General features: G+C 40.1%; 1 protein-coding gene across 4 annotated transcripts in view; it reads right to left on the reverse strand.

The window, feature by feature from the left end:
* Nucleotides 1–1,263: 1,263 nt before the first annotated feature.
* VEZT (vezatin, adherens junctions transmembrane protein) overlaps nt 1,264–26,404 on the reverse strand; it is a 68,608-nt gene continuing 43,467 nt past the window's right edge. For 2 of the 4 annotated variants that reach the window (XM_065627956.1, XM_065627963.1), the window contains exons 8-12: nt 24,165–24,496; nt 23,336–23,529; nt 18,564–18,664; nt 17,183–17,390; nt 1,264–13,228 (exon numbers count right to left, since the gene is read on the reverse strand). In XM_065627956.1, coding sequence (XP_065484028.1) covers nt 12,657–13,228; nt 17,183–17,390; nt 18,564–18,664; nt 23,336–23,529; nt 24,165–24,496 — 1,407 coding nt within the window. In that variant the 3' untranslated portion in view covers nt 1,264–12,656. Of the gene's footprint in view, nt 13,229–13,754; nt 14,037–17,182; nt 17,391–18,563; nt 18,665–23,335; nt 23,530–24,164; nt 24,497–26,404 lie in introns of those variants that run through there. The other 2 variants (XM_065627980.1, XM_065627972.1) reach the window with 1 other exon arrangement.

The raw sequence follows: 26,404 nt of genomic DNA on the forward strand, positions 1-26,404 counted from the left end.
AGTTGCATAGACAGGCATTTACCTAACCTAAATCGAAGAATAACTGATGACATGTGGTCAGAACAAGCATGGTTATTCTACATGGGCGTTTCTGCTCCTTGCTGCCGCAGCACCATGACAAGAAATCCTTCGGTGTTACCATGGGGACATTCCACAGGGTTCTTTCATGCACGGGTTGTGAGCACATGAGCAGGTGCAAGTAGGGGTGCAAAAACAGTCTTAATGAAGGAGAGGGTGGTGAGGAGTCTGAGAGAAAACCACGGCCAGGTGACATAGCTATTTCCATATACACTACTATAATTATACAGGTGGTGCTCAAGGTGTGATTAATTTCATCCTTAAGTGTCTAATTACAGATGAAACAGCAGGTTCTCCAAAAGCAGATGCTCCTGGTATTTTCCCTCTTGCCAGCTGATCTCCTGACCTCAAAAACTGCCAAATACTCTACACAAAGGTGCACATGCATGTTCTGTTCACTTTATTTCAGTACCTTGGGTCCACTGGGATGGACCTTGGAACTGTTTCCTCCTGCATACCATGCTGTGGAACAGATACTATTGGGAGTACAGCTGTAGGTCAAGGAGGATTCTGTGCTGCTAAAAAGAGATTAGCATCAGTGAAACATTGAAAATCTTGCTTTTCACTAGGAGAACCAAAGCAGCACTATCATTTCTCTGTCTGTTCAGGGAGTGGTTTCTTGACAGACGGTGTTTTCTTGTTTATAAATCTAATGGAAGTAAGCAAACAGGTCCTACCCTCTGTTCATTTCTTCCTCTTCACCTAGCTGGAAGATGAGTTAAGCATGGAGACAGCATAGAGAACTCACTGACTTAAGTTGAAGGACACATTTCTAGAAAATAAGTGCCCTTAGATTCCTCTCCCAGATCTCTCCTCAAAACCTGCTACAGTCTGGAAGACCACAGGTTTCTTACAATATGTCAGCAGAAACAATCATCCACAAGATGTACAGACTTCATCTCTCAGTACATTTTTTGTGGCTTGTTCCTTTGTTTATACCACAGGCATTGCATTCTAGGTTTCTTCTTCACTATCTTACAAAAGTACGGACTGTGCTGCAAAAAAACCCTAGGGAAGCTTAATACAGTAGAGCTGATCACATGTTGGCATCAGTGGAACAATCTAAGTCTGAATGACTGCCTTTTTAGGACTGGTCTGGTTCCACCTCAGCCAGACCCATTACACTAGGCCAGGTTACCTGATATGGTGTGAGTATTTCCAATATGAAGCAGCACAGTAAAAGGATGAGAAGAACAGGTTTTAATGAGAGAAAGGAGAAATACAGCGGTACAGCTGATACAAAAAAGTACACAATATAACACAAGTGTCTAATAAATTAGCAGAGAACTTGAGAAACAGGAAGAAAGTTTCAGATGGTTGAAGAAAGAGGCTTGCTCAAAAAGATACAATCTTAAGTCTTCATAGATATATATACATTCTTGGCAGTATAGGAAACGTACAGTTCTTACATAGAAAATATTGACTGTCTGAAGTGGTAGTATCAATTCCTGAAGAATATTTGCATATGGTACATTATGAAGAATACACACAGGCAATTTAGCATTCAAAAAATCTCCAAGAAAAGGAAAACATTACAGACCCCTCTTGGTAGACAGGCTTCTCCTTTTATAATAACAGCAGCCATTAGATCTGTTCGGTATTCCATAGGAAAACAAACAAACAAAACAACCTGAAAATAGCAAAGAATACGCAAGATCTTTTGTACTGCACAACAAACTATGCACTGATTAGGCAGCAAGATTCAATACATAAGAATAAATACTCCTGCCTCACCAAGCTTCTTCCTGCCTTTCGAGATCAAATTATATCGCTTCTTCCCCAGTCACCTCTCAGCTTTCCTTCCTGGGGTTGTGAATTAGGTGAGAGTGAGTCATACCTAAGTGAGAAGAGCGGTCAGTAGCTGTTAACCTTAAAACCAATACAGGGAAAGTTTACAGAAAGAGGTGTGCGCCAGCCACAGCTCCTAACATCAGCAGAACACAGCCTTTGCTCTGATAATAAAGTCTATTATTTATGAGGGAGCCACAAAGCTTCAGATAAAAGGAGCCAGTCTGTTCTGTTGCCACTATTTCGGCACTTTTGAAGTGTACAGAGAAAGTCTGTTTCTTAGAGTCATACAGCTGGACAAGCAGAAGATACCTGCAGAGCACCTAAGCCTGGCTCCTAGGTTAAAGATCTACTTGCTGCTAGTTCTCCTCGACTGACACATTATTGTCTCCCTAAAGCCCCCCCTAGCTAGCCATTTATGTGATGCTAAAAGGGATTTTACTAATAGTTGTCACATGATTGCACAGCATACAGGTGTCTGAAAGATGATGGGAAGGTGCAACTGAAAGTTTATGACACAAAGAAAAACATCTTTTGTTCAGTCACCACTTATTTAGACAAGAGTAGCCAGTGTTCATTACTAAAGTGCTTGTACTAAGGAGCCAGCAAAATATACTGCAGGAACTAACTATTGCCAGGATTGCTTAAAATTAATTTCATCTTCAGGATGAAAGAGGAATTATAAATAAACTCCTGTCCAACGAAGTGCTGATACAGTCTTTATGTGTCCCTGTAAAAGCATTCCCTATTCCATCCAATCATTACTAATTGAAGGATGGATAAGCCACATCCACACCACCTAGGCGGCTGTCAGGAATACAGGATAAGGAGAAAAGGCAATATATGCAGTCACAAGGCAGAATTTTACTGCAGATGCTGAAGAAATGAAAGCAACCAAAAAGACTTTGAAAGCGATTAGCATTACAACTGAGAAAACTACTTCTGAAACGGGGGAAACCCATCCAGTTTTTTTTTTTTTAAATAGTCCTGGTGATGCACATCATCAAATATGTAAAAAAGACTTTAGGTCCTCATTCATATCCATGGGGAAAAGGAAGGAGGTAAAGCGGGAAAGTAAGAAAAAGAGCAACAAAAGAGTTTGGGTGAGAAACTCCACCACAAAGAAAGGGCAGAACCCAGGAATGTCATCCTGCTCCTGCCTACATCCAACCCAGAACTTTAGTTCTTGGAGCCTTCACACAGCCAGCCAGGCCCAGGCTTCATTCCTGCTTTAAGGACCTGCTGAGGCTGATCTCATCACCTGTGTTTAAAGCAGAACCAGCAACCGGCAGGGCAGGTGCAGAAGAGGCTCCCACTGGAGCCAAACCACACGGGTTCCCAGTGCAGTCATAGGAAAGAGACTGACGTCAGACAGAGCTTAGAGGAAAAGATATGGAGATGGATTTACATACAGCTTGATACACCAGCACAGCAGGACCGAGTCGTCCTGTGGAAGTGAAATGTAGATAAAACCAGTTTTTTTTAAGAGCCTCTGAAGACTGCCAGTCTGGTGAATGTTTCCTGTCTCCACACTGAAGAGAAATTGCGGATCCTTCCCAGTGCCTGCAAACTTCAGAGTGTATCACATGTGATTTCCCTCTGTAGCCCTGCCAGACATCTCTTGCTGCAGCTTATTCTTTTAAACATTTCCTCTTATATTTTAGCTCTCGTTTATTAACCATTTAAACAGCAGCTTATCAAGTTTCTTTTCTTTCCCTTCCCTGTGGTTTCCTTGGCAATCTGTGCTGCCCTTAGGCCCTGTTTTAGGAAACACTAAGACTTAGCAGGCAGGAAATGCTGAGGAACGTGTATTTATTCACGTTTAAGACAGGGCAGATGGGCATACGGGCACTCACAACAGCTCTGGTGCAAGCCTTGGTAAGAGAAAAAAAGTTAAATAGCTTTTCTAATTAAAGGTGTAAAATCAGTGTGCATTTAAAATACCTCCACACAGCCTGCTTGGTAGAACAGAATTCTGTTCTTTTGCCATTAGATACTATAGCAGGAATTAAGATTTTGTTTACCTTCTGAGTAATTAACTGGAAAGTTTGATATGAGGAAAATACCACCTCTTTGCTAGACAAGCCTTTCAACGTGATGCCTGGCAATACACATGTACAATATGAAGTGTGTGTTTGTGTGTATATATGTATATATACATATATGTATATCCATATATATATGTATAAAACTCACACAAACCCCTCAAATTAGGAAACAATCCAGCAATGCTGCTCAAGAAAAATTCAAAATGGTTCAATTTGGGGGAGATTGAGTAGTAAATGTGTTCTGAAAACACGTGCTCTTTGACAGTGGGAAAGGTTTAAGCACAACTGCTAGAACCCAGAGCTTCCAGAGCTAAGTGGAACACAAGACGCTCCACTTAAATATGAGAAGAAACTTCTTCTCAGTGAGGGTGCCAGAGCACTGGAACAGGCTGCCCAGGGAGGTTGTGGAGTCTCCTTCTCTGGAGACATTCAAAACCCGCCTGGACGCCTTCCTGTGTAACCTCATCTGGGTGTTCCTGCTCCGGCGGGGGGATTGGACTAGATGATCTTTCGAGGTCCCTTCCAATCCCTAACATTCTGTGATTCTGTGATTCAAGGCCAGGCAGCTGTGGAGCCAAAGCACAATGGCACAGCAGCAGGAGTGCACGTCTCCAACCTCTCCTGCAGGAACAAGCAAGCTTGTTTAGGGGAATGCAGACTCAGCCATAATTCTGCCATCCTTCTGTTGGAAAGAACAAGTAAAGCTCACGTAACGAGGAACGTGTGTTGAAGGATCGGTCTTGCTGGGGAGACACTACCATCTTCTGATCAATAAGGAGAGAGATTTCTGGAAGTCAATGTTCTGAAGTCCAGGAAAGAATAGGAGGGCCAGGTTGAAATGTAGGTCAAAGTGCTCTGGAAGGAAAGTCAGGACAGACAAGTTACCAGCCCTAAGTATCCTCCTGTTTATGAGTTTATGACCAGGAATGCACAGCAGCACCTTGGTGTGAATTCCCCCTAACCTGCCATTTCATAAAGTTTAGACAACAGGTTCAGAAATGAAGGGAAAAAGCACCCAAGTTCCCATAGAGTTGGCAGCAGAATGCTGGAGAAAAGCTGAAGACTGCTAAGAGAGAGACCACCAGAGGAAAGAAGGGGCCTGGCAGAAACTGGAGCTTTAAAAGATTCCTGCAGAGTCATGGAGCCTTAGTCAGCACCCCCAGAGTCAATCACCCCAGAACAACCCTTCCCAGAAATGGGCAAACCAGAAGAGAATCTCCAGCATCTGTGTGCCCAGGCTCCGCCTTTTGCAGTGTGGCCATTGACGTCTAAGCTTCTATTGGAAATATATTACCTGGTGCATTATAGGTTAGTAACCTAGGTGAGAAGTGAACAAAAAAATCCCTCCACAATTGGTTTGTGTAGTCTGTGAAGAGGAAAGCTGAGAAGGAAAAAGATAATGAGTGGGATCGCACATGGCATGGATGCTGCAACACACCAAAACAGAGACAATAAACCCAAAATGCATGTGGAGCATCCCACTCACGTGCAGGTTTCACTCAGCACTGTTCCCTGATCTCCACAAGCTTTGCAGAGCTTGAGCACACAGGTGCATGTGGGTTGTCTGTGAACACTCACGTTAGGACATTAAAAACCTTGAGTACAGTGTCATACTGAGCAGTGCAGGAACAGTCAACGTGAACTTGTTTAAATTCAACCAGCTGTGGCTTTGGATAAAAGATCTGCAGGACGATTCACAGGTTTCTGGCTTTTATCCCATAGTACATTTAAAGCCCATTGTTATTATTATTTTAGAAACACAGAAATCAAACATTATCAACAGTCCTCATTTATGGTGCTTCCACTGAGATCAAATGCATGATTCTCTATTAGTCATGACTACTGAAGATATTAAACACTGACTTTTCTCTTTTTGTTTATTTAGGAATGGACCTCTTTTTAATAGCACAAAGTAACGGAAAGCATTGGTCACTTTCTATTTGGAAATTGGAGATTATTTTCAGCTCTCATCCATGCAGCTGGAGAAGGTCAGGAAGCAATCTTTGAATATTAAGATTAGAGCACAAATCAAGCCAACTAATGACACTTACTTTGAGACCTTGTACTAGAACAGCAGTTATTTCTAAAACACAACTGGGGTTTTTCAGTAAGCCAGAATTACTTATAAAAGCCAACATACACCACGAGTGTGGTATACATTTGAGCTGCTATACATTATCGGTTCTGTTTTGACTGTAGTACTCATAGTACGTACTGTGTCCACCTTCTGTTTCAGTTCTCAAATCAAGAGGGAAATCAGCATACATTTCTAGATCTAGTCATTCCAATGTTGATGATGCAGAAGAATAAAGCTGTGTTACAAACACACACAAAAATAATTTTTGTATTATTTTAAAATCTGAACCTCTTAAGAGCGGTGGTAAAGGGAGAGGACCATGGGCGTCAGAGGAACCAGAAAGGTGAAAATAGTAAGCAGAAAAAAAAATGTATGATAATTTCAGTTTTACTGGCAGTATAATAAACAGTTTTTAGAGAGACTGTGAAATAAGACACAACAGGTCTTGGGCAGCCTGGGCCTGAAGAACAAAAAAAGTGGAGTCAAAATGAGTGAGGAAAATCATGAGTGGCATCATCCTCAATCAACAGAAAATACGGAGACGAAGGAAACTCAACTCCATGTGTTGCTTATCTCACTTCAGTACAGACACTAATGGTCTCAACTCACAGCATGTAAACATTAAGTCAAACTGATTTCAATTGGAGCTCTGGCATTCCTCCCCATCGCCCGGGCACGTGTTCCCTCCTGCTCCCCTGAGATGCTACCAATGCCCTTTCAGCCACACGATGAATTAGTTGAGGGAGGCAGCTGAAAGTTAAAGCCGTGATGCATTTTCAGCCAGATCCATGTCCTAAATCACTAGTGGCTACCAAAGGCAGCCTGAAGGAGGGGCTGAGATTGCACGGCCACGGCAGGGCCACGGCAGCCTGGACCTGCGCTGGTTTAAGCTGCTGTAGAATTGCATCCCCTACAGCAGACTGTCCGTGAGGCCTTTAACATTTAAAGCTGAGAAGGTATGAAGGTCAAAAACATGCTGATTGTGTGAAAGTATTCCAGTTTTGGTCCTATTCAAGCCTTTTTCCTCATCTACTAAATGATAGTCTGTTCTTCAGAATCCTGTGTTCAAGTCAGAAGGTGTAACATGGGCTAACGGAGTATTCAAGTTGTCGGGTCAAATTTTATTCAAACAAACTTGCCAAAATCTTGGAGGTGGCAGCGTGACAGGTGAGGCAGAATATCAAGAGCCGTTACATACTGATCTGTAGCTCAAACTACAATATATTGCTGTATCCATCTACAAAGCAAAGTTCATGGTACGTAGATTCTACCCCTACGTATGACTGTGCCTTGTTATCACAGTTACGGAACCATTACCTCTTATCTGATTACTGCACACATTTCCAAGTCAAATAAATCACAGTGTATTTTTTGGCATCTAAAATTCAAGGTGGTAAAATAAAAACATCTATATGGGGGAATTAATTATAATGAGCAGATAGATTAAGCACACCTCCAAGCATTTTAAAAATTAGCCACAGAAGCTTTCAGTTCGACCTCAGATATCCATATATCCATATTCTTGTGTGATAATAAATTTTGTGACACATGCTTATTCAGAGATCAGAACAGCTCTGAAAAATCAAGATGAAATTTAAACAAGTGTTGTTTGGCGTCTTTAGTTTGTGTTAGACCAGGTGGCAGCTGTTGGAAGATCATTTTGATTTAACAACTTTTTGTTTTGTTAGCAAAGAAAAACATTGTCCAGCCAAATCCTGCTGACAGTGAATAAATATTTCTCCTCCATTAGACCAAATATTTTCATTTGTCATCCAAATAGCTAGGGGTAAAAGATCTGAAAAGATTTTTTTCCTATATGGACTCAAACATATTTGAAATGTTCAGTGTTTTATGGGAGGTGATTATTACTCCATGCTCAGCGCTGCTGAGGTTATGTCTGCAGTACTGCACTGCACTTTGGTCACGATACTTCAAAAACTGGACAGATTTCTAAAGAAAGCAACCAAATCCTCTGGAAAAGGACTGAGAGAAGTGGGCTTGCTCAGTTTAAATACGAAAATTTAAAAATGTTATCGACAAATCTTCTTGTTGATAAAAGACTGGAATAAAGATGAGCACATACTGGCATTGGGACCAGTAATAATTGACCAAACATGAAACTGAACAAATTTATGGAAGAGGATTCCATCAGGACCTGTTAAGCTGACAACCCCCACCAGTGGCTCAAGAAGTCCCTGAGCCACAAATTGATGGGGAGCAGTCTGGGGGAACATCAGTACATGATCTCCCTTTCTCACACTCTTCCCTCAGCAACTGCTATTAGTCCCTGTCACAGACAAGATCCCCGAGTAGCTCAACTCTTTACACCGACCAGGTGCCTTTCTCACCCTCTGCCGTTTTTCAAATGAGACACTATGAAAACCAGTGACTTCTAAAGAGTAGTTAGCCCTGGGAACAAGCCACTTGCAGAGCAACATCAGCCCTTCACCTAAATACTTTAAAGAATAAGGGCAATTCAGTATGCTTGACCCCTTGTTTCTGTTTAAAAAAAAAAGACAGACTGCAAGATTACAAAGTTCAGTGCGGGCCAACAGCTCCACAGAGTCTACCATTTAGATGCTTTTTTACTAGCAAATAATAAGACGGTTGCAAATTCTGCACTCAGATGCATATAAAATTTCTAATATTGTAAACAGTCAGGTCACGAACACATAAACGTGCTCAGGACAAAGTCTGAAACCTCAGTAAAACTGGCTACTCTGCCAGATTTCATCAAGTATTTGGATAAAGAAGTGCACAATTCAGTGTTGCCCAGCAATCCTCTGTCAGGAGTAAAACTACCTCATCACTGCAACTGATAGCAGAAACTTTCACGTTTGTGGATCTTGCGTATAGTTGATGCAGGCACATTTGACACCATTTGAACGACCCTCCTTTATCTGTAATTCTCAAAATATGCTTCCATTACAGCACTGTTTCATTTGTCATGAAGGACACTTCAACAAAGAGACAAGTAATCTTTATATCATAGATCTTTGTCTACATTTAAGCCTTTACGTACATCTTTAGCTGTAAAGGTGACATAAAACATGTAGTGTTAGATTGCAGTCCAACCTAAGAAGGAAATATCACCCTTGGAGTGCTGTCCAGGTAAGTCAGGAGGATAAGAAATTATTTAACCCTGTATAATTACTTGCTTCTTTACAACTTCACAGAGCTGCTAATTGGAAATGGAATAGGGAAGATGCATTTCTCGTTGGCCCTGCTCTTCATAAAGAACTTTGGCTGCTGCTATCCTTTGGCATAACCCATTATTTAGTGTGGATTTCCTGATTAACATGTTTCAAAAAGTTTCAGAGTTCTAGGAGGTAAATATTCTGTTTTCACAAAAATCCCTATCTAGGGTAATGAGCCAAAGAACACAGGGCAGCATTCAGACCTCAACAAGCTCAATATATTAACACAACTCCTTAGCACTAATGCACACTTCAGTGTGGTGACATATATTATTTTAAAAGCAACAATAAATTGTGATTGCCAAGAAATCTGTCAGGTTCTTGAAGCAATCTACAGCATGTATGCACAGTCCTGTCAAATGACATAATTATGAGGAAATCTGGATTACAAGAGACATAATATATGTAGCTGGAACCTGGTTATCAAATCGAGAGAAGCCATGCTTTGTGTGCTGTACACTGTTAGCCACAGTTTTCTGCAGGAGAATATTAAATAAATCAAAATAAATGACCTGATGGCTGATATATACGGATGTGTTGAGAGGCAGAGAAAGCAAGTGAGCCCAGGTGTTCATATGTGCAGCTTCTAAGGCTGCATTGAGCAAGACCATGGAAATCAGTTAAATTGCTTGTAGAAAACCTATTTGTTCAAAGGAGGATCAGAACTTGCTCCAAAAAGTCATCCTTTGATCATACCCATGTCTAACGTCAAGCCTGTAATTTCACACTACCCCATCTTTGCCAATAATGTAAACGTGAACAATCCGGAGTCTCCTGCCAGCAGCACAGTATGTGCTGACACAGCTGGTTGGAGGTAAATGCTGTGAACTGCTTCACTGCAATAAGAACGGTGAAAAATAACCCCTAAAAAGGGTGGATTTTTGACCAAAATGAACTCAGCGAGCTGGTTTACAACATGGCCACAAAGACCTGTGTTGACCCAGCTGATGGGTGAAAATGAACAACTAACGATAGATGGAACTTCTTAGGCCAGTTTCATCACCAAGACCAGCATATGACAAAACGAGGTCCCAAGTGAGCTGCCAAAGTCGGTTCTCCAGGTCTTTTACTAAGTGCTGCAGCAAAGGAATAAAGAGCTACCAACTTTTATAAAAGTGAGATCTGAAACCTATTTTAGTAGCAATGCAAAACACTTATGCTACTACTGACTTTATCCAAAACTGTGAGGACAGTGATCATTCACATCCTAAATCTGATCATTTTTCCAAGTTGGTATCGTAGCTATACACATTGTAAATAAGATTTGGATCCCGTGGGAAAAGTTCAGGAGTATCAGCTCTAGGATACACAACATCAGATCACGAGATGCTGGTGGATTAGGTCATGGAAAAATATGAATGGAACATACATTTAGGCAATCAGAACAATTAGGTAGGAACAAAAAATATCTGGGCACTTTGTGAACTCAAAGATCTCAAGTCAAGGATGAGGAAGACTTCTTTTTCAGAAGCATGGACAATGCTTCAAACATGATTTATCCAAAGCAGTTGTTCTAGACTTGATTTAAAAAAAAATTGCTTACCACAGAGTATTTAAAACAACGTTTCATCAATTTAGTCTAACCTTTACAGATTACAGAGGAATATACCACTAAGAGGAGACTTTGCTTCTGAATACACTATGAGGAGCATCTATTTTTTTCTTTTACAAGTTCCCCAGGACATAATTCATTCAGCTTCCAGTCACTTACACAAAATTAAGGGCACAGAACACAGTGTTACTGGTTAATGAAGAATGGCAAAACATTCTCTTCCCCAAATCTGTGTGTGACGGAGAAGACAGGCATTATATTGTGAAAGAGTAGTGTAAGTCACATACTCCCTTCTCGATCAGTTGATATTTACCTCCTAGGGTTTGTAAAAAAATCCACATATTTAACAGTGTTCATACGAAATCACTCATAGAAGAGAGAGAGGTTGAAAGAAAGCACTTGTTTTCTGCCATATGGTGAAGAGTTCCACCCTAACCTGCTGCCCTTCACCAGCTTCCCCACTCCCCACGACAGCATCCTAGGAAAGATCCTGCTTCAAACCACTTCCATCTAAAACCCCTTTATTCCATAGAATCAGCAAGAGACAGTAAATACTCTAAGTAACTGATGAGGTGTTTTGTGACTGGAAACGTATCCAGGTCGGAGTAGAGTATTCCATAGAAAGGGGCAGCTCTCTCACCATGAGAGACGTGAGACCTTTGCTTCATTTGGTGCCAGAGGGCAAAAGGAAGAGAAGGCAGTGAAACCATTAACCAGCTCCTCTGGGGGGTGAGCATCAGGTTGCTGCTCCTCGTAACACTGCCACAGAGAAAAAACCGAGCTGCATAATCTCATACCAAACATCCAGACTTCACCGTCAACTAAGTTACAAAATACACTTTAGAAAACACACAAATTATGTTCTCTCCATGGATTCTTAAACGCACAGGTTATAGTTGTGATCTAAGGAATAATGAAAGAACATTAGGGAAAAGCAAACGTTGTTAAACACTCAGACAGTTTTGCTTTAAGAAAATTACTTCAGGACATAAACAAAAATGTACAATCATTAAATCAAACAATTATATTAAGGTTCGGTTTACAAAAGGTTAACAAATAATTAATAGCTGTTTTAATAAACAGGTATTTACTTCTTATCTATTATCAATCCAACAGATAGCTTCTAGCTGTCTATAGTACTTTCTACTGATGTGCTCATAACCCTCCCTAACATATACTACACATTCCTCTAACATGAATTACAACATCTAGAAATCATTTATTAACCCTTCATAAAATTCTAAATAAACCTTAATATGAAGCATGACTAACTTCATACTATTTCAGCCTCATACTCCAGGACACATTGAATACTAGTTCTTTCAAGTTTTTATTTAAAATTCTACATTTTAGTTGGGAGCCACGTCACTAGCCACGGAATCACAAATGCCTACGGTGGCTTTGCCAACGCACTGCACACACCAGAAGTGAAACCAAAGTGGTGGGGGAAGATCACAGAGAACAGTTCAGGTTCTTCCAAAAGAAATGTTCTGGCTTTTTTGTTGGAACAAACATTGATACCACAACAACAGAATCAGAGAGAAAAAAAACCCAACAAAACAGAGTCTGTTGTAATTCAAGATGTTGTTTTTCCTTCTTTTTAGAAAAACAAACCAAAAAACCCCACAATACATTATCATATAAATAAATAAAACAGAAAACACAAAGGTAAATTCCAAAACCCACCACTAGGATCTTAAAAAGGCAACAGCCAACTATTTCTTGGATGCAGCCTAAACTTCTCTTACCTGCAATTTTTCAGTGTACTTAGAAGTCCTATTTAGTGTATCAGACTTAGGGAACAAGATGTGTTAGATTTAGGTCTCCTCCTTTTCCCTCCAGTATTTCCATCTTCAACCCCCCAGTTTTTTCGCATCAAATTGCCCGCTATTAGTTTAACAAAGTTCAGCTCAGACTTATACTTTTCCTTCACTTTCAGAGCCTCTGTCTTCATTTTCACAATTCTTCTCAAGGTCTTTACACTCCTGTGTCTTCTCTTCCTGTTCCTCTTCCTCATCTCCAAAAGTCTCTTCTTGCATTGTAGTAAAAGCAAAAGACCTGGCAGCAACTTGTGCAGCCAGACCAGATGCGAAGTTTAAATCTGTTGATATGTGGAGCTGGGCCAGCCTCTGCTTGATTTTTGAATGTAACGCATCCTTAGAGGGAGACTGTGAAACCTCCACTCCATCCGTATCGCTCGGCTTGAGTTCTTCAACTTCCCTTTCATGCTGATAACACATTCTTTCTCTGGCCCCTGTAGGAACACCTTCAGCAGTAGTATTGTCTTTCTTTTTCTCCATCTCAGGATCTTCATGCAAATATTCTGTCCTGCTTTTATCAGTAGCATTCACTTCTGGATTAGAGTCTTTTTCTTCAGGTTTATCACAACTTTGGCTGCAGTCCTGCTTTTCTGTATCTGAATTCGTATGTGATTCCAAATTATTTAGTAGCTTCAGCGGCTCTACAGGAGACAAGGGTTTCACTGCAGCTTAAAAAGGGGGAAAAAAAATTAAATGACAACTAAAAGCAAGCTGCTATATATAAATAATTTATTTGTGTCTGAAAAGATGCAAGGGTGTAAGGGTCAAAATGGCTTTAAAAAAAACAAAACCAAAACAACAGAAACAAAAACCACAATCAAACAAAACTTAAAATAAACCAGTGTTTTCTAATGACAAAGCTGAAGTGAAATGTGATAGCTACTTGTTGTAACTACTCCTTCAAATCTTTGAAGTAAAGAGACAACACGAAATAGATGATGTTTAGAACTGGCATCAAACACAGATGATGCATTCAGTGTTAAAAGTAAAAAACAAGTAAAACTACTGCACTGTATACAGATTTGAACTGTCTTCATTTTAAACAACAGTTTACCTAATCCGATAAAGACAGCTGGTACAGGAAAAAGTCTTTATAGGCAGTATCTGATCTCATACACCACAACATAGAAATACAACACATATTCGTACAGGCAGGTAAGGTGTCCTCACAAATAAAGTCTGGTTTAATTTAGCCTCTCTTGAAGTTAGTAGCAGCAGCGAGTCCCATTGCCAGCAACGGGATGCTTGCCAGGAAGTGTCTCCTCCCAGTGTTAAGGGTTAGTATAACTCGGTACAATCACTTCTTGAAGAACAGACGTCTTTCTTTTTAAGAAAACGATATAATGTCCATTTCCAAGTAAGAGATTCCCTAAACTGCAGTAGCTCCATTACAGTAGCAGCACGAACATAAATGAGAGCGGCAACAGCAGATTCCCAAGTAGCATTTCCCTTTCTAATTCCATTCTGACTTTATCCCTGTAAGCAGAGATGAAAATAACTCTGGGAAATACATAAACTTTTCACGGGAAACAAAAAGTACCATATTAGGGTTTTTCCATCGCATCCTATTTCAGTAATACTTAGATTAGCTAGCTCAAGGCAGGCGCATCATTATGGTTGTTACATTGATAATTATCATCATTAGCATACTGAGAGACTGTGGCTTCAAATTTGTATTATATTGTTTGTTTTAAAACCTTACATACCAAAGGAGCACTGCACCAGATTCATCTCAGTTCTTAACGGAGTAGTTCTTTCCCCATCTTGTAAAAAACATGCTGCTGCTTATTTCTGCCCATTTGCTCGAAGAGGCAGGAATATGCAGAGTAATCTTATCATTTGGGAACAAACTTCTTGCCTGCTTCCTTCCAAGAAAACTTCCAAAGCCAAAACTTCTCAAACGAATAGATACTTCAGATTGGTAGCTGGCCAATTCACTGAGTTGATTAGGTAATATGCAAGGTGGAACTCCTCAATTCTCAGAGTGTAGCTTTCCAAATCTGAGAAACAGCTGTAGGAGAACTGTTGTATGGACAAGGTGGGAGCAGGGGAAACAGCTGGGTACAACGCAACCACTGACAGAATGAACTTTTCAGGGGGGAGAGGGTCAGGGAAAGGCTACAAGTGACTTTGCACCAGAAGAAAGTTGTTTGACAAATGTCTGACAAATGAAAATGAAGCCAGTAACGACTTCAGAGACCTCACTGACTCGCTCAACACGGTGCCAAAGGACCCAAACCAGAAGCTCCCCTACACTCCCATACATTACCCATGCCCAGACTGTAGGCAGTATTACCACAGTGCTGGCCCTGGGCAAATGTGCTTTAGCCTGGTGCTCTGCTAAGATGATGTTTTCCTTCAGGAATCCAACCTCTCATCTCCAGTTGACTTCATGCTTCATTCTTTGAACATATTGATTTGTTTGGTTCCCTCTTTGACGTGGAAACCCTCACCAGCCCTTCCTTCAACAAACCAAAGACCCTAACAAATCAGAATGGCTTGCTGGGTGCCTTCACTAACAGATTAAAGCCTTTGAATGTTTCAGGATCTTTGTTCATAACAACCACAAGTTAGGAGAACACGAGATTTCTGGAATACTATTGTCCTGTAAAATCAAGATTTAAGAAGGCTATGGAAATGTGTGATATCACGGCTGTCCATTGGCTTGGGCCAATGGAGACAAGAATATGAACATTTCTGGGTTTAAATCCTCAAGATAAAGCAAGCCACAAATGTGGGAAGCACAGCTCACAGGAAGTTTCTTTAAGGAATGACTCGTGTATGAATCAATTAAAGTCTGCAGCGGTAATATGCTGGGGTCCGTTATGTCATATTTAGCTGACTTGTGGGGGTTTTTTTAAGAAAAAATGTAGAAATTCCTTAAAAAACAGTAGAAGATGTTCTGTCTGCCATCCATATCAGTCTTTCAGATTAGACACAGTCTCTGAGCCAAAAGGAGACAATATTATTTCATGAACTGCCCTCATGTTTTCCAGTTTTGTACAGGATGGAAGTAATCAATGATTAGTCTTAGGCAGCTGGAGGAAATCACACTTTCCTCCCTCCCCACCATTGAATCTGTAATCCTAAACCAAGGTAATGTCTATATAGGGAAGGAAAGGAGAAATGGAGAGGAAAGGGAAAAGGAAAATGAAAATGAAAATGAAAAGGGCCACAAAGGCTTTCAGGTGAACAGGTACTGAAGATGACAGTCAGTTGCCTCTCTCCGGCTGCAGCAGCAAATGGCCCGAGGATACTGATACAGACCGGCATCAGGTGCTAACCAAGATAAGGACATACCCTATGCAAGCTCTCCTGATAAGGACTCTTTCTGCAGCAATCACTGGATCTGTCAAGACTCGAATTAGAGGTAGGATTCCTTCTTCCTCCCTTCGACAGGGAGGAAAGGAAGACTTGAAGATATTTATGTGAAGAGTTGTGTGCTTGTCACATCTAGCGCCAGAAGTACAATACGGAATTCCCACTCTTGAGCAGGCTCTGATGCAATCTCATACCTTAGTTTTTTTTAACTCAACTAGGAGTCAAAACCAACGGCCAAGTGATTTCTTTGACCATAGTTGTAGCTAAATGGACATAAAGAACAAAGTTGTGAAGAAGAGAGATTTTTGTGCATTTGATGTCAAAAGAAACGGTCTCATAAATAGGTATGGTCTGTTACTCTGTGTTCCCACTGAACTACAGAACGATGCAATTCATGGTCTTTTTTTCTAGTACACTAGCAGAGGCAGAATCCTCAGATATTTTGCCAGACTTCAGGGTTGTTTTTCACAACATAGAGAACGAAATTTTTAGAGGGCTTTTCCTAACCTATCTTTAAAGAGGAAGGATTGAAGATGGGAAAAAGGGAAAGACAAACTAGTGCCAGTTTTAAAGATAATAAATCAGTCAGCTCAATCAGTGAAAGGAATTAAGTTGTATTCAGTCTTACTGCTGGAACAGAGACAGACTGTCGTGTTGAGGCAAGAAAAGTGTTCATATTCCTGCCTTCAAGTGCAAGTGGATGGAGTTACCCAGCAGTCCTCAGAGTTAGTAAAGGCTTGTTTGGAAGAACTTCTTGTTACAGTTTTTATTTTCAATTGAAAATATATTCTGTGTTCTCTCTCTCTCATAGAAACAAAAGCCAGTCTTACTCTTTCATGAGCCTTAAATATTTTGAAGTCTAAGCTCTTCACTTCAACCTATATATTTTTGTAAGTCTGGGATAATTTCTGACGGTTTCTTTAAATTCTGAAAAGTAATTTGTTTATGTACCCTGATTAAAATTCATATTTACTGGAAAGCCATGAAAGAATGTTAGTTCAGTTTGCATCATTTATAGCCTGACAGTTCTCTTTATGCTGTCTTACTATTTTTGTGTGTTTAATACTTTAGCTCGATATTTTGTTTAGAGCCAAATTCCCATTTCTCTGAATTCTTCCCAGTATATAGTAAAATGATTGCAACAAATAATATAAAGAGAATACCAAACTGAGGCCACACAGCTCTATCAAAGAAACTACTATAGCTCGGCACTGTCCAAATTCTAACATAGCCAGAAGCTGATGGCAGACAGACACCTACCCTTTCTTAAAAAGGAACTGATTTTCAAAAGCAGTGCTTACCATGGTCACTGAATAGCAGCTGTTTCCATTTCTGTCTTTCTATTTCTGAAGCTTTAAATCCCAGTACAGATTTCAATTCTTGTAACACCCTCTTAGATTCCTGTCTCTCTCGTTCTTGTCTCTCTCTTTCTTCCTGGGAAAAGCAGTAAAAATCTTCCCTTTTGTATTCGTTCTCCGTATCTGAATAATCAACATATGCTTCCAATTCCTAAAGAAAGAAAGAAAGAAAGAAAAATTTGATCTTCACTGTCAGTGTAGGCCCTGTCCTACAATCTGGTGCACGATCAAGTGATCTCAACACAAGCCAACCACAGTAACAGGATGGGGCCCTGTTTGAGCAGACCAGTGGACCCGACGCTGCTCTCAGTTATATTTGTATAATTTTAGAGCAAGTCCACTCACTGCAAGTTAACAATACCAGAGTCACCTAAGATTTGCTTTCATACACAAGTATGATCAAGTGATACATCTTGAAAATGGGAGTCCATTTCCCCATAATTACAGGTGGAAATAAGCAAGGCCAATGTGGGTTTCTTTTTTTTTTTTTTAAATTTACATCTTAAGCAATTCTTCCTCAGTCGGGCATCTTACTAATTATTTAACTCATGTAAATCCTTATTAAGAGGATGTTGAGAATAGCAAACTCAACCTCCAATTTTAACTATATTGGCTTACAAGGATGAAAAAACAGAGCTCCATTCATGTTATAACAGACAGCCAGTAAAGTCATTAGTCCCAGCTCTTTGATATGGAAAAAAAATAGAGAGAATACTCAGGGGGTAGGCTTGGGAGAAGGCGAGGGAGGGACACAGCAGAGCACGGGTGTTCAATCTGCTTTCTGAATGCATCTGCCACTCAGTTCTGGGATGGAGGAGGCCAGTCTCTCTTTAGGACAGCCCAATCATCACACACAAGTTCCCCAAAAAACTCAAAACTGTTCATTGTCACAGTCTGGTTCAGGTATCCAAAAATGCAGAGATTACTCAAACTGAAGACAGGCTGGTTTCTTCTGGAGCTCATCACTTTTGCAGCTGTGTCAGTTCATCAAACAATATGCAAGTATTTTATATATTGCCTTTCAGCACTACACGGTTTTTACTGAATTCCTCTGACTTGTGTGGCTGCCCTCCTTTTGTCACTTGTTTCTAATGATATATTTGAGAAGAAGTGAATGCTAGTGCTCTTTTTTCCAGGATGGGGAATACCTCCCCATGGGACTGCAAAAGGAATATACATAATTTTTTTCTCTAATTCCAGTTTTGAAATAGCACTTGATCTGTCTTGGCAGGACAAGAAGGTCATTGTACAAGCAACTGAAAAAGGAATGGATACAGCAAACAAGCCCAAATTATTATTTTAAAGAGTCCTTTTTTTTTTTTACCTGTTCTTCAGGAATTGGGTCCTTATTTTCTATGTATATAGCAGGCTGTGTTAAAGGTACTGTAGTATGCTGCAGGTTGTCACAGGAAACTTCAAGTTTGCCTTTAGAGGGAAAGAAGAAAAGGGATTTTAAAAAAAGAAAACGGTTGAGTGATGTTTTTGACTCAGGCAGGGTCCAGGCATTTTCATCAGGCACAACTGACACACACACAAAAAAAGGTGAGAAGGCTGGTTATTATAGAATACATTGAAACACCATGTGAGAGAGCTCTTAAGTAACTTAGCTATTTTGATATAAGCTGGCTCTGGTGAAACTCATCTTGAAATACTTCAACTAACAAATGTCAAAATTTTTACAGACTTCGAAAACCTGCAGATGGCAAGAGAAATTGGTAAAACCAGAAAAGAGACTTGGTGCCCAAGTTTAAAAAGAGAAGTAAACAAAAAAAATTATAGGCAAATCAACTTCAAATCATTGGAAAATACTGGAAGAAATAATCAAGCAAAATTTACAGGTAGCTATTTGGAAGGTAGCAAGGAGAAAATTGACAGCCAGTGTGGGTCTGTGGAGAACGGAAGATGTCAAATCAATCCAGTTTCATTTTCCAGTGCAGTAACAGGTCTTATGACTAGAAAGAAGCCAAAGACGTTCTACATTTTGCTTTCAGGATGGCTTTTGACACAGTGCCATGACATACTCATAAGCAAAATGCATAGGCCAGGAGAATTTGCTTTAGGCACACAGGACAATCTCTTGGACAACCAGAGTATAGTTACCATTTTCAGACAGGAACAATATATTGAGTGAGGATTTGTCTCAAGTCCAATACTCTTTAATATTTCCAATGGGTGAAACAAGAGTGTTTCAGCTCATTAAATTTGCTGTCATTTGGATAATCTGCAAGGATACTGAAGGGCGCAATTAGAATCGAAAATAATACTGGAAAATCAGAGATACAGCCCAGGAAGAACTGGATTTCAGATACAGCAGTCTGGTGGCAGTGGCTGCAAATTTTTGTGCCTTGGAATAGTGAAATCCACAAATGAATGACAACTGACTGGGCAGCATCAGTGAAAAAAAAAAAAAAAAAAAAGATGTGAGGAGCCTATTAGTCAACTATACCCTGCTGCAAGGAAAAAGCCAAACTACATACTAGTTAGTATGTGTAAACAACAGCCTTGACTATTAGACACACGAAATTACATTTCTACTCTTGCACTGATCAGGCTGTGGATGCAACATAGTGCTCAGTCTGGGGCTCCTTCATTCAATAATATTGTGGACCAAGTAGAGGGAGTCCAAAAGAAAACAGTGGAAATCATCAGAGGACTAAATAAAGTATTAATATAGTTGTCAGGGAAGAATCGAAGGATACAGAGTCATGCAGAGAACATAGGAAGAAACATGTTAACTGTCTTCAAAAATGTAAGAGCTATAAAGAGGAAATGAATTTCCATTCTGCGTGGATCAAATTACCACTTTTAAATTGCAGCAAGAGATGTCTATATCCAGTAGTAACTTTTTACTGGCAATGCTGTGAAGTGCTGGAATAGATGTCTGGCAATACTGTAAAATGTCTCTGAAGAGAGGTTTTTAGGAACAGATAAACAGCATTTATTCACAAACACTAATTTACCCTTGAGAAGGGTAATGGGCTAGATGACCTTGCCAAGCCTCACCTATCCTTATCTTCAGTTTCCAGCTTATACATTGAATACTTAAGGATGGTATTCTGAAAGCAGGCAGTTCACATTAGTGACAATTTTTGTGGTGCTCAGTTACCTGCTTTTGCAAACAAGGAAAACATGTAATTCCCTACTTGCCTGGGCTGAGCTGAAGATTTGACATTCGAGAAGTACCTAAATGCAAAGTTAAAAAGAAAGGTGAAGCATGCAGTTAAATTTGAAGTAGAAAATTGACACGAATAGGAACTAAAAAGGACAAGCAAAGATACTGATATCGAGAGCAGGCCAGCGGAGAAGGACTTGAAGGTACTGGTGGATGGAAGACTGGACATGAGCTGGCAATGTGCACTTGCAGCCCAGAAGGCAAATCGTATCTTGGGCTGCATCAAAAGGAGCCTGACCAGCAGGTCGAGGGAGGTGATTCTCCCCCTCTGCTCTGCTCTGATGAGACCCCACCTGGGGTCCTGCGTCCAGCTCTGGAGCCCTCAGTACATGGACCTGTTGGAGAGGGGCCAGAGGAGGCCACAAAAATGATGAGAGGGATGGAACAGCTCTCCTGGGAGGATAGGCTGAGAGAGTTGGGGTTGTTCAGCCTGGAGATGAGAAGGCTCCACAGAGGCCTTATCTCAGCCTTTCAGTACTTAAAAGGAGCCTGTAAGAAAGATGGAGAAAGACTTTTAGCAGGGCCTGTTGCAATAGGACAAGAGGTAATGGTTTTAAACTAAAGCAGGGGAGATTCAGGCTGGACATGAGGAAGAAATGTTTTACACTGAGGGTGGTGAAACACTGGCCCAGGTTGCCCAGAGAGGTGGTAGATGCCCCATCCCTGGAGACATCCCAGGCCAGGCTGGACGGGGCTCTGAGCAACCTGATCTAGTTGAAGATGTCCCTGCTCATTGCAGGGGGTTGGACTAGATGAACTTTAGGTCCTTTCCAACCCAAACTATTCTATGATTCTATGATACATTTTTGCTCAGTATATAAACATGGTAAGAACGAAACCCAAGCAAACAGTACATTTAAATACTGGATACATTTTGTATCTATAGATGAAGAAGCAAAAAGGACTTATTTTGTTTAAATACTAAGCACAATGATGAGATACTGCTAACAATATTAAACAAATAAATCCAGCTTTTATGTAATGAAATATTTCCCCTCAAAATTTGGTCTAAGCCATCAGAAACAGCTCCTACGGTGTTCATAACTGACATTGAAAACGGTATTCCCACTGCTCTACTGGTTGAACTACTTAGTTGAACTAAACACCTATAGCAGCAAAAGTGCTGGGCATTCACTTAGACACAATGTTCTTCTACCACGGGAATCTCCACAGCTCTTGTCAAAAGACTCATTTGGGTTTGGATAATCGTGCATAAGGACACAAGAAATATGTGCTTAGCTGCTGTATTATTTCAGCAGGAAGGCATCTTCTTCCAAAGAGCTTTCAGGAAGCATTGGGGGAAAAGAATGAGATAATTTAATGAAGTAATTCACATAACCATGACCAAAAGACCAGCTGTTAAGAGTTGTAGAAAGCAGAAGAATCAGACTTGTTTTCATGCACAGCTTGAAAAGGTTAACTTGCAGAAGCTAGACTGCTTAGAAATATATCAGGAAAGACAAATTTAGTCAGATAAAAATAGTTTTCAATGATCAACATAATTTAAAAGCAGTTCCCGTGGAGTAATTCAGTAAACTTGTTGCAAAATAGAGATTCAACCCCGCCATGTTTCCAGGAAAGTCATTGGGCAAAAGTGAAAGTGAAGGATTTTTTTATTTTGTATTTCCCATGCAATCCTTCCCTTCTAGATCACACACTAGGTTATTTTTGTACTGAACTTTAAAAGGAAGCAAGTTATAACAGAAGTGCCTGCTGTGAAATTTATACACAAAGTAAAAATAAAACTAAAATAACTAAAAATACTGCGGCAGTCTGGAAAGATCATTTAAGGAAAGGCGAAAAAAAAGATCAATGGAACTGCTGGTTGTGGAGAGCATCAAGACAACACAACAGGCTAGCACACACAAACGTATCAGACTACATCGAATATCCTCACAGGTTGTTTTACGCAGCACTGAGAGGGAAGCTGTTAAGGCTAGACTATCAGGCAAAGTACACACAAATTTGGTTATATGGTGTCTGGACCTGCACGGAGCCTGTATTAGGCCTCCCAGTGCTCCCAGTTCTGATGTAAGCATGAACAAGGTCAACTTGCACGCCTCTGGGCCCACAGCAATATTAATCCATCTACTGGATATACCATCCATGTATTATTAAAAGCTTAGCTCACTACGAATGTAAGATTTCTATAGGCAACTTGCTGATACCCCAAGTCATAATTTTCCTAATGCAGCCTCCATTACCAGCATTTTTCAGATGCTGGGCTGTGCCTTCCTAGGATGATAAAAAAAGCTTCTGGAAAAAAAGAAAGATTAGAAATTACAGGTTCAACTCCACGTCAAGAGAGCCTAAGTTCACTTTCATTATTTAAGCTAGCTGTGATTCATAAGGAGAACAGCATGGGCAGTACAGGTCACTGAGGAGAGGGACATAAGGCAAAATATTGAGATATGCTGCTCAGTGTGACTTTCAAGCACACAGAACATTATCTCACTCTCTCTGACAGTGCAGGTAAGTGGGTATTATATGCTCAATACATGCTCAACAATTTAAAATGTTCCAGGAAATGTCATTGTCAAGGAAGTTTCATGACAACACCATTGTCATTTTAATTAACTATGTAACTTTGATACAGCAAAAAAGTGAAAATCTCAGGGACAATTCATCAAAATCCTGCCGCTTCACATGTGATTCACCAAAGGCAAAAAGCCACTAAGTCTACATCTGGAAATGGAACAATCTAAATCCAAAGGTCTAACAGACTGAGTTAACACGTTTACATTTTTTGCTGAAACAAAACCTTCAAGGTCATTGCAATGAAAAAGTTTGACATCATTTTTCAAATTGTATGATTGTAAGACCTTCTTCAGCTAAAACTCTGATACATGCTGTCTTTGATTCATCTGACCGTTCCCTCTCTCATGTGTATCCACTTAGCTGCTGAATTAATCTCTCACATTTACCTTTTTTATTTGGGTTTCTTCCACTCATTTTTTCCACCTGAGAAATGGCTTCTTCCCAGCAGCTGTTGCTTGCCTGGATATGAGGCTGAATAAACTTTAGTTTTTGTTCCAGAACTTGATGGGCTTCTGTTGTCAACTCAGGTGTCTCCTTACTGCTAACAAGTTTTTCAAGTTCATCCTCAAGAATTATTACCCTGATGAGGAGATGAGCAGAAATAAGTAATAATAAATATTTGACTTGACCATTCAAGTATTTTATTTAATATCCTGTTATTTTCTTCAAGTTTTAATAATCTGATTAAGCCAACTCCTCAAAGATGCCCCGAAATTTAAAAAATAAGATCCCTTTCTCTGCATCATACATGGCTCACCTGCATTCATTATAGTAATTCGTATATGTAAGATTAAAGTACTAGGACAGTTTCAACTATTTCACCCAGGCAGTGATGAGCCTTTAAAAATATTTACCAGGAAGTTACTACGAGCTGAACTTTCTTACAAAGCATTTGGCATGCTGCAAAATCAAAGAAAGGTAAGTATGTTTTCAGGTTTTTTTTCAAGGGAGTGACAAAAGTGAGGCAAGATCTTAATGCACTGCTTAGCTTTGAATTTTCACCAGATACTTCAAGAATAACCAGGAAACAATATCAGATTCCATAATGAACCAAGGATCTTTGACCCCATACTATGTGAAGATATGCTTATGATTGCAATGACTATACATTATCTTTTGTGTTTTTAATCCGGGATACAAGCTGACAACCCAAAGAACTCAAGTCTGGAGCCTTCTCCCTACAGGCATATTCTCTTAATTCACGTGTAAACTTACTCATTGAGCAGTGCCTTGAGATGAAGCTGCAAGCTGCGTACCGCTGTCTGAAGGCTGTTCAGCTCCCTGGACTTCTGCTTCGTTCTGGCCGCACGTTCGAAACCCGACTGATGCTGAGTTTCGAAGTACCGATAAAACTCGTAGCTTCGCTTCAGCTCCTCTAAGCAGGCAGCGTGTGTGTGAGGTAGGCCTTGAGTCACGTCAGACAAGATGTGATGAGGCAGCCGTTCAGGGGACACCAAGGGCTTGGGGGACGCGTTGGCTGGGGAGAGGAGCAGCACCAGCCTCCTGAAGAATTCGGAACTCTGCCCAACCCAGAGCTGGAAGAGGACCTGCAAAACAGGGCAGGGTGAGGCCTGTGCACCTGGGAAGACAGCCAGCCTCCAAAGTACATGTACGGATACATCATGGGGAAACATTCCTTGGCCAGCAACAGGAACTCCGAAAAACTGTGAAAATCCGCTGAATGTTTTTGAAAGGTATCCCAGACCATGTGAGGTTCAGATCTTGTGAACCTTAGGTGACTGTTAATTCTTTGATGAAGGATATTATATACAATTATGCTCAAAAGGTTGTCAGAAGCCTAAAAACTCATATTCTCATCAGGCAAACTCATTATTTGCTATAATCTCCACGTGCCTTATAGCTCACAAAGGGCTGCCAAAATTCGAGTGGCGGCAAAGACATTTTCTCCTTTATAACACCAAGATATAATTTCTGTGATCTGCTAACTAATGCATTGCCCCACACCCAACCTTGAAACGTGAGTCTAATTGCACTGTACAAAAAACATTCTACATATGAAGAAAGCTGAGCTGCTAACTTTTTTTTTTTCCCCAGCCAAAGTGAGAAATTTCACCAACGCCACTAAGGAGCGAAAAGCTTGTAAGAAAGGAATTGATTGACGATGTTACATATATAGAACAAAAGCGGTCAGCCAACCTGGGAGCAAAGAAACCCACAATTTCAATTTCTCAAGAACTTCCACTTAAATGGAAAGAACTGTTTTCTTAGTTTAGAGAAGACTGTTGGCTTAGTAGACCATGGCAGAACGGCAGTATCTTACATCTCAAAAATGAAAAGGAAAGGTTATGATACTTTTCTCTGCAATACTGGTCCTTATTGAAAGGGATCAACTGTAGGTGAGGATGAGGTTAGTCTGAAATCTGTTCCCAAGTATTCCAGACCAAGGAAGACAAAGTAATTACCATCGTGCTTTTTTCCACCTCTCTCAGCTACAGAATAGGACTAACAATTCACTTGTTCTGAGATTTTGAATCTACAGGATTTGTAATAATATATTTACATCTTTGTACTCATACTACAATGGACAAGTAACAGTTTTTTCCAGTGTGTGAATAATCAAGAGCAAAACATTCAGAACAATAACACAAAAAATTAAATGCTTCCAGATAGATATACCCAAGGATATATTAAAAATACTTGGACACAAACCGATAAAATATTCCAAAAGAAAAATACAATTTTCTATTTAAAATAGATGGTTGTGAGAAGAACACAGAATGCTGTGAAATTAATTTGGGGCGCACATGCAAGACGGTGATCTGGCTGGGTGCTAAAAAAAAAACAAACCCAAAACCAAATGAATGGGCAGCAATCACCCAAGTGTCCCTGAAGGTGTGATGCCCTGGACAGAAAGTCAAGAGCTCATGCTATGATAAACACAACAGAAGACCAATCCCCTCCTCCAGACAAAGGGCAAAAGCAGTGAAAAAGCAGCACACAAAAGTAGTGAACTTCAGGAACTGAAAAGAATAATCCAACACCTACCTGAAAAAAGGCACAATGATGAGAGAAAAGGAAATTCCAAATGTATTTAGGATTGCAAATAGCTTGCTCTGCCAATAACTTGTGATGGTTTTACTGACATTTAAACTTCACCCATAACATGCAGCTGGTTCTCCTCAGCTTGAATCAGTATTTTTTCTTAAGCCAAACATTTTCACTCTTTAAATTGGTTTAGTTGAAGGACAAGGTAGCCAAAAGATAGAGGTTACATTTGTCATATGGCCTAGACATGGACTTGAAAGAAAATTAAAATATTAACCTAATCTAGATACACGTCTGCATTCTACCTGCATTTTAATATAAAGACAAGTTCTCTCAAATAAAAAAAAAAAAAAATCAGACTAAAGAGAACTGTACATAAATCCAGGACTTGCAACACAATCCATCCCAAGGTTATCAAAGTATATCTATTTTATGATCTACTCAGGAAT

Source organism: Caloenas nicobarica, chromosome 1 (assembly GCF_036013445.1).
Source record: "Caloenas nicobarica isolate bCalNic1 chromosome 1, bCalNic1.hap1, whole genome shotgun sequence".
Classification (NCBI taxonomy): Eukaryota; Metazoa; Chordata; class Aves; order Columbiformes; family Columbidae; genus Caloenas; species Caloenas nicobarica.